The sequence below is a fragment of the Brachyhypopomus gauderio genome, chromosome 15 (genome assembly GCF_052324685.1).
Source record: "Brachyhypopomus gauderio isolate BG-103 chromosome 15, BGAUD_0.2, whole genome shotgun sequence".
Classification (NCBI taxonomy): domain Eukaryota; kingdom Metazoa; phylum Chordata; class Actinopteri; order Gymnotiformes; family Hypopomidae; genus Brachyhypopomus; species Brachyhypopomus gauderio.
In genome coordinates this window covers 3055280-3070825 of record NC_135225.1, presented here as the reverse complement: position 1 = coordinate 3070825, position 15546 = coordinate 3055280, and the positions used below count along the sequence as shown (strand labels likewise).

Below are 15546 nucleotides of genomic sequence, written 5' to 3'. Positions count from 1 at the left end.
TATAAAACGCGTGTAATAATATATATATAATAACTATTATATAATATATATATATAACTAGATATTATATTGCTACAGAGTTCTGAGTTGAACGTGGTTTCACAGTGCAGAATGTCTCAAGTACTGCACTGTGTTTCTATATACAGTGAATTAGGTGCTGTCAATTTTTGTCACAAAGTTATAGTATCACAAAAACTTTTTTACAAATGTATTTTTATTATGCATTTACGAACACAAGAAACGGTACATATTAAACAGCTTTGAATGTTGTTATTGTTTCATACTTAGGCCACTGTATAATTTCAGCCAAACAGTCACTTATTTTCTGTCAAAATAAGAGAGGAGTAATTTGAAGAACACAACTTAAACCTATTGAATATGTGAAAATTTGTGACTGAGCAATGATGGCAGTTATATTGCTAAGAAAAACAAGAAGATGCCTTAATACGAGCAAATCCACAAATGGCAGCACCCGGTAGTCAGTGTTTCACTACTGCTGTTTACTGAAGGAGGAACAGGCCTCACCGGAAGTGTGGGAGTCTTTCATATGTTAAGCTCAGAGAGACCATTGCCTGTCTCATATTTCACGTGACGAGGTAGATGTTTATCAAAAAGCACCACCAACGTCCTCCTTGTCTTGTTCCTCAATGACGAGATATATCCGTTTCCCTTATTAACTGCTTATCATGAAGGCAGTTAAAACGGAGGTGTTTATGGTCGTGGTTGCAGAATATCAGAGTGTGAGTCACGCAGGGACCTGTGTGCGTTTGAGCTGTAACTGATCCTTCACGGCCTCCGTTCAGCCTGCACCACTGCAGTCTTTCTTTTCTGGTGTGTGGTCTAAAACATTCAGAATGTCTTAAATTATTTGGCGTAAATGTATCTCGTCAAATGCATGGACAGTGAGGAGGTGCTCCCTAGCGGCCGAGCCGAGAAGACTGGACGTCCTATTATAAGAACATTTAGCAGTTACACGTCTGAAACCTTAATGGCAACCAAAACGGCCTGGAATCAGTTTAAGTTTAAGTTTAATTTTAAACTTAAACTTCTAGACCACTTAATCACACTTTCGCCGCATAATCATCACCAAAAACCATTTTACACGAAAGGATGCTTATGTTAGGTTCGTTACCCTAGTCATATCATTTTTATAGAGAAAACAAAACACGACAAAACACCTATCGGGGTCTGGCGTGGCGATTCCCCCACATCTCAGTCGTACAAGTTTATACCACGCCGAGACGTTGGGGGGCAGCCGTGAGCTCGCCTCCCCTCGCCCTCAACCCTTTTTGCTCATGCGCTTAAACGCACTTTGGCGCCAGAAGCTCCGTGGCGCGAGCCCTTCTTCGTGCGCAGAGCGAGAGAGCGCGAGACAAGAGCGGACCGCAGCCAGGCTGTGCAGACGCGCGAGAGAGAGACATCCTGAGGCCTGCGAGTAGCAGAGTCGCGGTTTTCTCCCGAAGACCCAATCTTTAAAGGACAAAAAACCCACAAAAACAGGTCGGAAAAATCCCTAAAGTTAAAATTTTTGTATTTTAAATTTTGTAATTTGCCGTGTCTAAGTATCAATCCGCGGTTTCGGGATTAAAACTTCAGGGCGAGTTGACCTAACCGTTAGCGGGCTAGCTAACTAGCTAGGTGGCTAGGCTAACTAGCGTGCTATGGCGACGCGGAGTTCGATGTCGTCATAATGGCCGGGCCTCGCGCGCCTTCCCGCCGCACAAACGCGCGCTTATACTAATGTACCGCGCCGCGCGTGAAGCGGCGATATTTCTAACGTATCGGGGGCGTTTTTTCGTGCGTTATCCCGGGCTCCGTCTCGGTCGGTCGGACTCCGGAGCACGTCACCGACCCTCCTTAGCAATGGCGGTGGCGCGCTAAGCTAGCGGGGCGGGCGGCGTGAGGCCGTGTCGTTTCCCCCCTCCCCCGTGAGAATGTTCTGGTAGCCCGCTAAGGCTAGCGCTGGTGGTTCGGCGTCGAGACGAGCGGAATAACCCGGGATGATTTACGAGCGTCTCGCCACAGCTCGCACCGAGCACCCGAGTGTTTATGTGCGGTGTGTGTGTTCTAATGCTGCGACGACAAAGCGATGGCGTCGCTGGTTATGTAAGATGGGGGGCCGCCTTTCCCGGGCTTTTCGCGAGGCGTTCGGCCATCGTTAGCCATCTTGTGGTGGCCGTTATTACTGTATAAGTCTCGGCGACGCTCCGTGTGGTCGCTTATAACACACTATTATTGTTATTTATCACCGCCCGGACCAGTTTGGCTCGTTTCCCGCGGGTTTTTGGGAGGCTTTAGCCCATTTTTGTGTGCGTGTGTTGGCGGTGCGCTCCGGCCCGAGTGCGTGGCGGCTACACACGTCCTGGAGGGCGGAAGCTAGCGGCGGCCATTTTAGAGCTAGTTAGCAGTTTGAACCTGAGTGGCACAAGATGAACACCCAGAACCGGCGCCCTGGTTCCTCCACGCGGTCGCGCCGGAGTTTCCTCTGCTCGCCTCCTGAGGGGTTTGTACGTCGGACTGAGACACAGGCGTTGATCTAGAATTTTACTTTAATACACCATTTAGCTTAAACGTGCTTTATGATCGGGGTGAATTGCTAGTTAGCCAGCTAGTTAGCAGATATTGCATGCTTCATGAAGCTAACTAGCAAGCTATTTAGCCAGCTAAACTAGCCAACAATGCCATACCAGTGTTTACCTTCTGTGTAGATGCACGTTGATATTAGTTATTGGGTTACATTCTTAGGTACACGTCGGCACTGGTTCTACAAAATGCAATATTGTCATAATGCAACATGTAGTTCAGACTGTCTAAGGAGTTTGTGTTAACTTTGTTTTAACAGGTAAACCTAGCCCATCTCAGTTAGCCTAAAAATAACAGTCCACCGGCTAACACTAGCCAGATTTTAGCAATACAGAAATTTGCTAACTAGCTTGATGGTAATAGCTGTATAGCTTTATTTGTGTTTACTGTGACTGTTACATTGTTTGCCTAATGTTGGGGTAATGGCTGACTTGCCCATAGGTGTTTGACATGTACTTTTGTATCAGCGAACTGCACATTTAATCTTGTGAAAATGTTTTGTTTATGCAGCTTGATCATGTAGCACATCAACAGTCCAGGTGTTGGCCTAATGGCCAAGCAGTTTGCTGTAAACTAGCCTGTTGCAGGCTTGGCTGTATGTAGCCATTGTGGAGCGATGGGACTCTGATTGTTTGCAGACTTGTCAACTGCTTTGTTTAACATGTATTTAAAATGCACTGATTTGAATGTTGTCATCAGTGCATTTGTTTTCCCTTCATTAATTTATTTTGTTCTTTATATGCAGAAAAACGTTCCAGTCAGCATTGTCTTCCGAACAGGCAGGATTCCTCCTGGCTCAAGTTGATCAATAAGACCTCAAGCATCTTCTGTTGTGAGAAAGCGGTGCTCCCAGAGCAACGCAAAGTTTCACTTAAACGGAAAGACGGAAGTCGTCAGGCTGGAGTGTGTCTTGATGGCCGAGTCAGAGACTGAGTGTGACACACCAGGCCTGGACACACTGGGGTCTGAGTGTGTCATCGCGCACACACAAGTCGGAGACTTGCACTATGCAGCGGAGACGGAGATCATGACCCAAGAGGACAAGAGGCTCGACCTGGAAGCTATTCATGGAGATCTGGGCGCTGTGACTTGTGTTGATGCCGTGACGGAGACGGACCATGACTACATCAAATCCGAAGTGCAACACGACCCTCAGTACTTTGTAAGTGCGGACATAAAGGGCAACGAGGCCCTGCTCGGTGAGGTGCTGTTGAAGGCGGATATGGGTGGAGCAGGTGCAGAGCATGTTGTGAAAGTTGAGTCAGACCACGGAGGAGAGCTCACGGTGGAGTCAGAGAATGGTGTTGTCATTCATGAAGCTCAGGGTCTGCAATGCAACGAGTGCGGCGAGATATTCGGTAGCATGACCGATCTGCACCAACATTTTGAGATACACAAAGCGACCAATCCCTACATTTGTGTCCACTGTGGCGAGAGTTTTGCGGTAGAAGCCAGCCTTAGGGGGCATATGAAAATACACATGAAAGAGAAGAGCTATGCCACCACAGGTGTAGAGATGGTTGGCAAGGGAGTCATTGATGCGTTTAACCTGAAGCCACACCAGATGATGCACTCTCCTGAAAAGCCACACAGATGCTCTGAATGTGGGAAGAGTTTTGCCGCAGCCATCACGCTCCGAGAGCATATGAAAATGCATTCTGACGACAAGCCCTATAAATGTACCCAGTGCAGGAAGAGTTTTGTGCGTAGACGCCACCTAAAGAAACACCAGGAGCTCCATGCCCGCGAGAAGCCATTTAACTGCCCCCAGTGTGGTAAAGGTTTCACTACTGCGTCTAATCTCAAACAGCACCAGAAGACCCACGCTGGCGATAAGCCACATAGATGCACCCAGTGTGGCAAATGTTTTGCCGCGGCGGCCACTTTGAGAGAACACCAGCGGATTCACTCTGGCGAGAAACCCTACAAGTGCAACCAGTGCAGGAAGAGCTTTGTGAGGAAACGTCACCTGAAGAAGCACCAGCTGGTCCACCAGGGTGGCAAGCCGTACCGATGCTCCCAGTGCGACAAAGGTTTCAACCACTCTTCGTCCCTGTCCAGACACCACAAGGTCCACCTGGAGGCCAAGCTGTACCCTCAGTCCGACAAGGAGTTCTCCTACGATTCTCCCAATAAGAGGGGGATGCACACCGGCGAAAAGCCATACAGCTGCAACCACTGTGAGAAGAGCTTCAATCACTCGTCGTCCCTGTCCAGACACCAAAGAACTCACTCCGACGGGAAATCGTATACCTGCGCCCACTGTGGCAAGAGGTTTAATCATTCCTCCTCTCTTGCACGGCATCAGCGTGTTCATTTGGACGAGAAGTCGTCCTACAGTGCTATTCCATCAGGAAAGGGATTCCCTCATACTACCATCTTGAAACAAAGAGTTCTGCAGAGTGAGAAGCCATACAGGTGCTCTCAGTGTGGGAAGGGTTTCAATCATTCTTCCTCTCTGTCCAGGCATCATAGAATTCATATTGACCAGTGAGCTCACCATGGAATTGTTGGTGACATTTTACAAATTGTCCCAGTGTAGTTTCAGGCCAAACCTAAACCATATATGGGTGAGTTTGTCTTCAGAAAAATAAAAAACTAAACTTATCTGGGCCTTCAGAAGGATCTTGATGTTATTGAAAGTAAGCGTTTGGTTAAAAACTTTACCTTTTAAGAGCGATGAATTTCAATAAGTGGTATGATTGACATTTAGCTGATTCAGATCTGCGTAATGTGCATATAGAGCTTGCTGTTTTTAATTTGACTCCTGTATAATAATGTAGACAGAACTTGTAGCAATTTCATGCTTAGTGACTTGGGCTGGTTATACTCTTGGTAATGTCCTTGGAGTTAATTAAGGTGGATGTTTTCAGAAACTGGTGCGTCCAGGATGTCTCGGCCTGTATTGAGCTTTAGACATAATTGGTGGCCAAGTCGAGCAGATTTTGACTCGCATAGTCACTCCCTAGTCCTTGTATCTTTGCCCATCTCATCTCCATTATGGGCTGTTCAAAAACATTTGTAAATAAGTGTTCATTTTTATATACATATGTATGGGTAAGTAGTGTGCTTGTTTTCTTTCTTCTGTCAGACGTACGATCCAGTCAGTCTCAACCATCTTTGTTTTGAAATGAGAAAATGCGCTGGTGCTTGAGGCATTTGACTGGCTCCAGACAAGCTGTTAGCAAAAAAGTGCAGGTCTGAATAAATAGTAAAAATTTGCCTCAGTTACTTCAGTTAAAATGTACGAGGGCTCTACTGCTTTCAATAGCAATCATATCCGCTAAGTTGTGAGCAAAAATACAAATGTGTTAATTGTAGCATACATTCAATAAAGTACCCATGGTCATGCCCTTAAAACATGCTTTACTTTTGTCCTGCATTTTGCAGCCAGCTTGGTTCTGACGAGCAATAGAAAACAATGCAAGATGGAGATTTTTGTTCTTGTTAACCTGTCTTGTCTGATTTGACTGATTTGGCATATAAAAGAATGTATACTACAAATTCTGTGTAATTTGATTTAAATATTCCCTCTAATGTTGCTTTACTAGATCCATTTGGTACACCACTCACTAATGGGTAAATCATTGACCTTTGTATGCAATCCTGTTCCTTGCAATTGCTATAGAACTAGTTCAGTCATTCATATATATATATATATATATATAACCTGTAGTTAACTTGTATTCTGGACACATTCAGCAATTTATCAAATTTAGTGTAATAGATTGTGTATACTTAACAATGAATAAAGTATAGCTTGCTCTTGGTTCAGTTTTTCAAAATTCCATGAAGATACGCTTTCTACTTACAGTTCTATGTATGGAGGAAAAACTTTTACAAACTGATGTATTTTTTTAATATGGTTTGGGTAATCTGAAAGGGAAATGAAAGGAAATACTGTTTTTATGGGAGTGAACGCTGACACCCCTCCCCCCAATTTGGATGATTGTGCTTCAACTCCTAGCCTAGGCTTATTCATTGTTAGATAGGTGCCTTATTGCATGCTGTATAGAAATGTATGTTGAGCTGTAATAGAAAAAAAAAAGGTTTTGGCTCTTCCCTTTTTGTTCATTTACATACTAACCAACATATTTTACTTTTATTTCGTGTAATTTTGTTTTGCTTCTCTGTATATGAATATATGTTTACACTGTTACTGCTGTCTTTTAATTTCAGTCTGTCAGCTGGCCTCATATTGTAGAATAATTAGAGGTTAAAATGAGAAGTTACAATGCCATCTATCCATATTTTGATTGCCCTCTTTTAAGTGGTCAGATGTTGTTCCATGTCTCTTCCCCATCTTTGAGTGGCTCACATATGGATAAATAAAGGTTCTTGACTATCTGTTGACTTGTTTTTTTTTTTTTTTTTTAAAGAGACTCCCAATACATTTCTTCAATCTTTCTCTAGGCCTGTCCTTTTTACCAGCACCGTAGACAGTGCTATTTGAAGATGAATTATGATTGAGTGTACCATGCATCTCATTCTGTGGCAATGGCCTATTGTCATATATAGTGTATATTATGAGATGTAGCAAGAGTTATTCCGTGGGACAAATACGTTGGTAGTCCTTGCTTCAGGGTAAAAAAAATGGTCTATAAGGATACAGGTTTTGTGAGTATTGGGAGTGGGGAATGATGTACTGGTTGCATCAGAACTAGCTGAGAAGCTTCAGTTTCCACTGGGATCAGGTTGGGTGTTCTAGCAAATCCATTTTGAACAGCTATAACATTCTTAAATGATTACAAATTATTTTAATACGGTTATGTCCATATAGACGTCTTCTGGTCTTTACCACTACAGGACTAAATGCAAGTATGAAAATAATTCTGTGAAATACGTAGACTCCTATGAGTAGGTTGAAATAAATTTTAAAAAATACTTGGAATAAGCACAACCAAAATCCAATAACATGAATAAAACATTTCAATCTTCAGTAAAGCTAATCTACATGGTAAATGTTTGACAAGGTAAACCAGATTAATACTACAACATACTAAATATACTGTGGATGTGTGACCATGCCTTACGTGTCCAGCACGACACCCATTATTTTGTCTCATGGCATATTTCTGCTCTTCTAATACAAATACCAGCCAATCATGTGACCGCAAGAATATTTGAACACGTAGATATATGGTCAAGAGGACCTGCTGAAGTTCAGGAAGCATCCGCATGAGGACGAGAGGTGACACGGCTGTTGGTGCTAGATGGGCTGTCCTGAGGATTTTAGAAAGTGCTGATCTAGGATTTACAGTCATCTCTAGGGTTTATAAATACATAACATCCAGTGAGCGGCAGGTCTCTGGGCAAGAATGTCTTGATGTCAAAGAATGTCCACACTGATAACTCAACAGTAACTCAGCCACACTGTACAACTGATGTGCAGATATTTTCTGGGCACACTAGGCACCTTAATATCAACTGACCATTAAGTGCCATAGCATACCTGAGTATTATTGCTGACCCTGTCCATTCCTTTATGACCGTGTGACACAGTGTGTCCATCTTCTAATAATGTAATCTTCCAGCGGGATAATGTGCCATATCACAAAGCTCAAATCATCTCATGGGTTTCTAAAACAGGAGTACACTACTCATGTGGCCTCCATGGTCACCAGATCTGAGCTCATTAGTGCAGCCGACAAATCTGCTGCAATCATATCACTCTGGACCAAAATCTCTGAGGAATGTTTGCAATATCTTGTTGAATTGATGCCACAAAGAATTAAGTGAGCTCTGAAGGCTAAATTGGGTCCAAATTGGACATAGCTAGGTATAAAGTGGCTGTGTGTCATAAAGTGTGTGTTTCCATATATCACATCAGAGCCAAAAATAATTTTTCTATATCAAAAAAGTCTTAAGTTTGACCACAGAGAATACGACTATTGGTTTCATGTTTTATTATGTGGGTTAACTGTCATGGATTATGTTAAATGAAAACCAAATTATGCCCTCATTAAATGTAATTGCTTAGAAATAATTTTTTTTATTAAAACTGGTATTGTTTTGTTGTTGTTGATATTGCTGCCATAACATTAATTTATAACCATAAGTCTGAACTTCAGTTAACTTTTTTGTTTGTATAGATTTCAGGGGAATATTAATAATTAAAGGAAAGAAGAAGTGAGAGTAGATTATACACACTCAAAAAGCACATATGTAAATAGCTAATGCACATTCAAAAATTCAAAAAGCACATATGCATATAGCTAATGCACACTCAAAAAGCACATATGTATATAGCTAATGCACACTCAAAAAGCACATGTGTATATAGCTAATGCACACTCAAAAAGCACATGTGTATATAGCTAATGCACACTCAAAAAGCACATGTGTATATAGCTAATGCACACTCAAAAAGCACATATGTATATATCTTATGCACACTCAAACATCACACATTTACACTCACCGGCCACTTTATTAGGTAAATCTTGCTTGTCCCGTTCCACCACATCCCAAAGGTGCTCTATTGGATTGAGATTTGGTGACTGTGGAGGTCATTGGGGTACAGTGAACTCATTGTTGTGTTCAAGAAACCAGTCTGAGATGATTCTCGCTTTATGACATGGTTCCAGTTATCCTGCTGGAAGTAACCATCAGAAGATGGGTACACTGTGGTCATAAAGGGATGGACATGGTTAGCAACAATACTCAGGTAGGCTGTGGCGTTGACACAATGCTCAATTGGTACTAATGGGCCCAAAGTGTGCCAGGAAAATATCCCCCACACCATTGCACCACCACCACCAGCCTAAACTGTTGATACAAATCAGGATGGATTCATGCTTTCATATTGTTGATGTCAAATTCTGACCTTACCATCCAAATGTCACAGCAGAAATTGAGACTCATTAGACCAGGCAACGTTTTTCCAATCTTCTATTCAATTTTGGTGAGCCTGTGCAAATTGTAGCCTCAGTTTACTGTTCTTAGCTGACAGGAGTGGCACCCAGTGTGGTCTTCTGCTGCTGTAGCCCATCCACCTCAAGGTTCAACGTGTTGTGTGTTCAGAGATGCTCTTCTGCATGCCGCGGTTGTAACGACAGGTTATTTGAGTGATTGTTGCCATTCTTTCAGTCTGGCCATTCTCCTCTGACTTCTGGCATTTGCGCCCACAGAATGTTCAAAGTCACTTAAATCACCTTTCTTCCCCAGCTGATGCTTGGTTTGAACTGCACCTGATTGTCTTGTCCATGTCTACATGACTAAAGGCATTACGTTGCTGCCATGTGATTGGCTGATTCGACCTTTGCGTTAATGAGCAGTTGGACAGGAGAAGATGCACATTAAGACTCTTCTATATGAGACCCAGAAGGTGGAATGAAGCATGGACGTAATTTTGATTTCAAAAGTGGGGGGGACATGGATTCGTCGCTATTTAAATATTTGGTTTTAACCGTAAAAACTGGGGGGGACCAAAACCGGCTTTTGAAAAAGTAGGGGGGACATGTCCCCCCCGTCCCCCTCCAAAATTACGTCCGTGGAATGAAGGTACAGTCGGCCTTCTCCATCACACTGAATCCTCACCTCTTCAAAAGACATTCTGCACTTATTAATTTATATACTTAAAATTGCTGGTTAGTTGTGTTTGCAGTGACAGGGCTCTTAATATAATGGAACCCATTATGTACTAGTGTAACTTCCAAGTATTTTTTTTGTAAATTGCTCTGCTAAATGCTGAAAAAGTTCCATTAAGCATTTGTCTTTTTTTTTAGCAAATTTTATAGGAATATTTTATAGGTCTTTCAGTCCCCCCAGGAATTCGCGGGCCTTTTTTGTGATTGTTGCGGGCTAAAATGTTTGATGTTGCGGGTGTTTTTCAAAAAAATTGCGATGGAAGTAGCGGTGTGTTTTTGCTTTTTTGTGAGTACATTACAATAGGGAGTAAATGTTGTATGGTTTCCTCTATTTAGTAGTCCATTTTAATTATCTATTTACCTATTTATTCAGGGTTGCCAACTTTTCAAGATCGCTTGAAGTGAGATTTGAACCTGGAGGGGGTGGCGAACATTAATTGTTGACCGGGGGGGGGGGGGGGGGGGGGGTTAGCGAACGTAAGTTGTTACCGGGCGGCCTGTAAAATGGACACAAATTAAGTATTATATCGACATCGATCGCCAGTGGTTGGCGCCAGAGCGAACTAGTAACTCATAGATATGGATCAGAGATAAATAAACTTTATCTCAGTTCAAAGTTTAAACTTATAAACTTTATCTCAGACCCTCGCCGCTTGCGTGCGCTGCAGTGACTTCGCGGGCTACCGTTGCATTGTGGGGAATGTAGTGTTTGTGGGTGCAAAACACCATCGGGCGGCTGTGGCCTGCGGGCCGGTTCTAATAGTAATTAAATATCATCCAGGGGGCCATAGATAATCAATTCGCGGGTCGGATCTGGACAGGTTATCCCCGTTTTCATGTAGTGTACCGGGATACTGCTTTTCCCGATCTTTTTGCCGTTATTTTCGTCGCTCATGCTGCTTTCAGTCTGCTCCTCTTGAACGTATATACGGAGGTAAGGCGGGAGTTTGTCGACGTCACATCAAGACGACATCAGTGATTGGTCAAATTTGCGGGAAAGTTGCGGTGATTGGCTGAAGTTGCAACACCGCCCTGAATTCGCGGGGTTTGCTTGAAGTTGCGTTGAAGTTGCAAATCGCAACATCGCAACTTTCTGGAGGGTCTGCTTTCTGGAATCAAAAATGGGTTTTGATACATTGTTCTAGAAATCCTACAAGCAGTTATCAAAGTTTTCTTGGTCTATTACTGTTAACTGCTGTTTCTTAATTTTCTATGGAAGTGGCCACCTGAAAACACTTTGTTGTCGTCATCCAGCTCTTGATTCGTGGGTATAATTTTATTTTTATTTTCCAATTGCTGAGCAGGGTCAAACAAAACTTGACAGTGTTTATTAAACTTTAAATTTGTATCAGCCACATTTTAAAAATGATGACTGAGAGCAAGCCACCCTAATTAATGTCTGAGATGTTGGTAAAACACATCCGAGAACTTGAATGTCTTGGGCTGCCCAATCCTTTGCATGATGCTCCATTTTTAACTCTTTGTATAAAACATAAATAATACACTAATCATGCTTAAAACGTTGAAAATAATGGTTCATAATGATCTTTCCATAATGTTTTCAATTTTACACCTCTTGGAGACGTGTTCACCTTGAAGTCAAATACTGTTTACAGTAACAGAAATTTTTATAGGGGTGCTGAAACTTTTGAACCCCATTTTAATAGCATTAATGACAAAAGGGTAAACTAAAGCATGAAAAGAGTAACACGTATAAGAATAGATTGTTTATAGGATATTAAATAGAAATGGGAAATGTGAGAAGTGTGTGGGAACTTAGCTGACATCATCTGCATGTGACTAAATTTCTTCCTTATTTCACATTTACATGATAAAACTTCACAGTTTTAGTTTTGCTCTCAGTTGGGCAACATTATTGGCAGTTGATCATACTTCATTATGACAGCCGTTTGTATGGGTGGATGTTTGTGTCTGTACATAGTTTTCATTCTTATACAACATGGAAATGGAGAGGCGTGTAGAAAGGTAAGTTCTGTTAACTAAATCAAATAAAAACACAGAAGTATTGCATTTTGTTCCTGTGATCAATTTCATGCACCACAATTATTATTAATCATTATATGACACACAAAACATGCAGTCAGTCTTAACACTCAAAATTAAGTATTTCAATAATTTGTATATATTTCAATATTTCATGATTTTGATGTGCAGATGAAAAGGGCAGAACACTACTCATGTGAAGGAAGGAATCTTACTTCTATACCAAGCAGTATTCCTTCCTCTACGGAAGAACTGTATTTCAGTTTTAATTTCTTACCTTCTTTGCACAAGCCTGTATTTCCTTGGCTGTATGGTTTACGTGTCCTTGATCTTACAAGGTAAATGAGGTTTTTCTATGTACAAATCATTTTCAAGCGTGAATCTTCTCGTTCATTGAATGGATTTTAAATGAACAAAGCAAATCTTTGAATCTCTCTTCCCTTTCAGATGTTATATCCAGTACATTGCGGACAATGCTTTTCACAATGTGAAGAATGTCACTACTCTAATTCTGACTGGAAACCCTATCTCATATATAGGACCCGATTCCATCAACTCATTACATAAACTACACAGGCTTGTTCTTGTAGATACAGGTCTTTCTTCTTTCAATATTCCATTCAACAATCTCACCAAGCTTCAGGATCTCAACATTGGGACTAACAACATTAAATCCGTGGCTCTGCCAGTATTCATGACAAACTTCACAGACTTCTGTTTACTTGATCTGCATGCCAATAACATATCAATCATAAAAGTGAACCACACTACTGTACTGCGCGAAATGAGAGGAAATATCACATTAAAACTCTCCAGGAATCCAATATTACACATAGAACCAGGAGCATTTCAAGACATCTTACTCAGAGAGCTTAACATACAGGGTGCCTTTGTGTCTTTAAACGCACTGACTGATGGACTAAAAGCACTCAGTGGCCTTGATGTCATCAAACTCACCATTGGAAGCTACATTCCTGCTATTTCTTTAAAGGGAGTCGATCCGTACTATCTTGATGGCCTCTGCTTAATCAAGTTCAAAGAAATATATTTTCTCCAAAAAGAAAGTTCGTATTATGAATTCCATGTCCTCCACTGTATGGTTAATGCAACAAAAATCACTCTGAAAAAAGGATATTTACGATTCATTGAAAATGTTCCATTTCATCATCTTAAAGAACTTTATATAGGTAAAAATGATTTATCAGAAATACCAAAACTTTCTCATTTGCATTCCTTAGAAAAGCTGGTGATTATTAATAACAGTCCGGCATTGTTTAGGGGTTTCAGTGATATGCCAAACCTCCAGTATGTAGATCTGAGTAGAAACCAATTTTCAATCAAAGGCTGTTGTTCTTATTATTTCAAGGATATGCCAAAAATTCGTTTCATCAATTTGAGCCTCAATGCAAACATAAATACAGACTTAAAACCATTTTCTGGTCTAGAATTGCTTGAGGTATTGGATTTCCACCACACAAAATTAGATATAATAGGGAAATATGGAGTCTTACAAAACCTGAAATACTTAACATATTTAGACCTTTCATACACAAGACTTACTTTCAGTAGCCCTTCATCTTTTCATGGCCTTAACAGTCTTAAAGTACTAAAAATATCAGGCAACACTTTTCAAGGAGATATACTGAGTTATTTATTTTCAAATCTTACAGTTCTAGAATCTCTTGACATGTCAAACTCTGGCATTGATCATATAGTCTGGACAACTTTCAAAGATCTGCAGAGACTGCAACATTTATTTCTTAGTCGAAACAAGTTGATGGTTTTAGATTTTTTGACACAGCCAAATCTTCCTAGCCTAACACAGCTTGCAGTAGACCAAAATAACATTGCTAGTATCCAACTTAATACTCTGCAAAATATACCATCAAACCTCTCAGTACTTGATTTATCTTTTAATCCAATCAACTGCCTTTGCACTCAAACAGACTTTATTTTGTGGATTATCAAAAATCAGAAATTATTTCCTCATCCTTATAACATTTTGTGTAAATCACTGTCCCCCAGCACAACCCTTAGAGTAACTGACTTTGACACACAAAGTTGTATAAATATTAGAAGACTGAAGATTGTTCTCTCCATATGTGCTGCTATTGTTCTTGTGTCTGCATCGGTTTTGGTGTACAAGTTCCAGTTTTACCTGCGGTACGGTTGTATCGTCCTACGAGGTCATCGGACCGCCAAACAAGGAGAATATTCATATGACGCTTTCATCATCTACTCTAGTAAAGATGAATGCTGGGTAATGGATGAACTAGTGGACAATCTGGAGAACGGAGTTCCACCCATTAAACTTTGCCTCCATGTGCGGGACTTTGAAGCAGGAAAGGCCATCACCTCCAATATAATAGATGAAGGAATCTTGGGCAGTCGTAAAATTATAGTGGTTGTATCTAAACACTTTATTGAGAGTTCCTGGTGTCGGTTTGAGTTCGAGATGGCCCAGTCTTTGCTAGTGATGCAAGGCAATGCCAACATCATCATCATAATTCTAGAAGATGTGGAAGAGAAGAACATCAAGAAGGTTTTTGGACTTCACAAGTATCTAAAAAAGAACACTTATTTGAAATGGAGCAGAAACCCTCTTAATAACATGAGATTCTGGATTCGACTCAGGAAGGCTGTCATTGCCTCAAAATGATGACGTCTTCAAAACATCTGAAGCATTTTATGGTTACATTTTTAAATAAATGATATGTTCAGCACACCCCTAGACCAATAATGTACACTGTTAATGTTAAATTATATGATAATTCTCAGGCATGGATGTTTCATAGATAATTTGATGTGTTGTGCTTGTGAATCTGTGTAAAGTTTGCTTTGTTGGAAGATAGGTCTCTATAGATATTCACTTTGTTTCTGTGAAGCAAAATAAAAGAAAAAGGCCTTGAATGAAAAGGCACACAGTATGTATTGATTGCACTAATTGATTGCGCTTTGTAAACACTACCTTTTATTTGATAATGCATTAAGTCAGTTCCCAATGGTTCTATGAAAGTTTAGTATGCAAAATTGTGTAACTGATTTCATATTTTTAAAAAATCATAGTGCAGAGTTTGTATTTCAACTATTGCTAAGACAGGCATTACTTGATCTTGTGGTAAGTCAGGGAAGTGAGAAATGTTAAATTTATTACCAAACTATACATTACAATGTCTTTGAAACTGTCAGCTGTTAAGTAGAAAAGTCCCTGTATTTTTCACTTCTTGTATAATGGGAAATTCTTTCGCTTCCTTGTTTTGCCTCCAAAGGTTCTTTTTTTGCATATGAACAACCACCTTTAAATAATTATCAACCAAATACCCTTATATGGAATATGTTTAAAAATGTGCCGTGTGTTTTAACAGCTGCC

General features: G+C 40.8%; 2 protein-coding genes across 3 annotated transcripts; both read left to right on the top strand.

Annotated features, from left to right (window-relative positions):
- The first annotated feature begins 1312 nt into the window (after nt 1-1312).
- LOC143476141 (uncharacterized) lies at nt 1313-6930 on the top strand. 2 transcript variants are annotated; one of them, XM_076974143.1, is made up of 2 exons: nt 1313-1500; nt 3329-6930. In XM_076974143.1, exon 2 carries the CDS (start codon nt 3497-3499, stop codon nt 5075-5077), a length of 1581 nt encoding a protein of 526 aa, XP_076830258.1. In that variant the 5' UTR covers nt 1313-1500; nt 3329-3496; the 3' UTR covers nt 5078-6930. The 2 variants fall into 2 exon arrangements, with proteins under 2 accessions (XP_076830258.1, XP_076830259.1); XM_076974144.1 differs by lacking the exon at nt 1313-1500 and adding an exon at nt 1627-2503.
- Nucleotides 6931-11989: 5059 nt separating this feature from the next.
- On the top strand, nt 11990-15266 carry LOC143476569 (toll-like receptor 4). Its single transcript, XM_076974806.1, has 3 exons — nt 11990-12158; nt 12348-12514; nt 12624-15266. Exons 1-3 carry the CDS (start codon nt 12072-12074, stop codon nt 14833-14835), a joined length of 2466 nt encoding a protein of 821 aa, XP_076830921.1. The 5' UTR covers nt 11990-12071; the 3' UTR covers nt 14836-15266.
- The last annotated feature ends 280 nt before the right edge of the window (nt 15267-15546 follow it).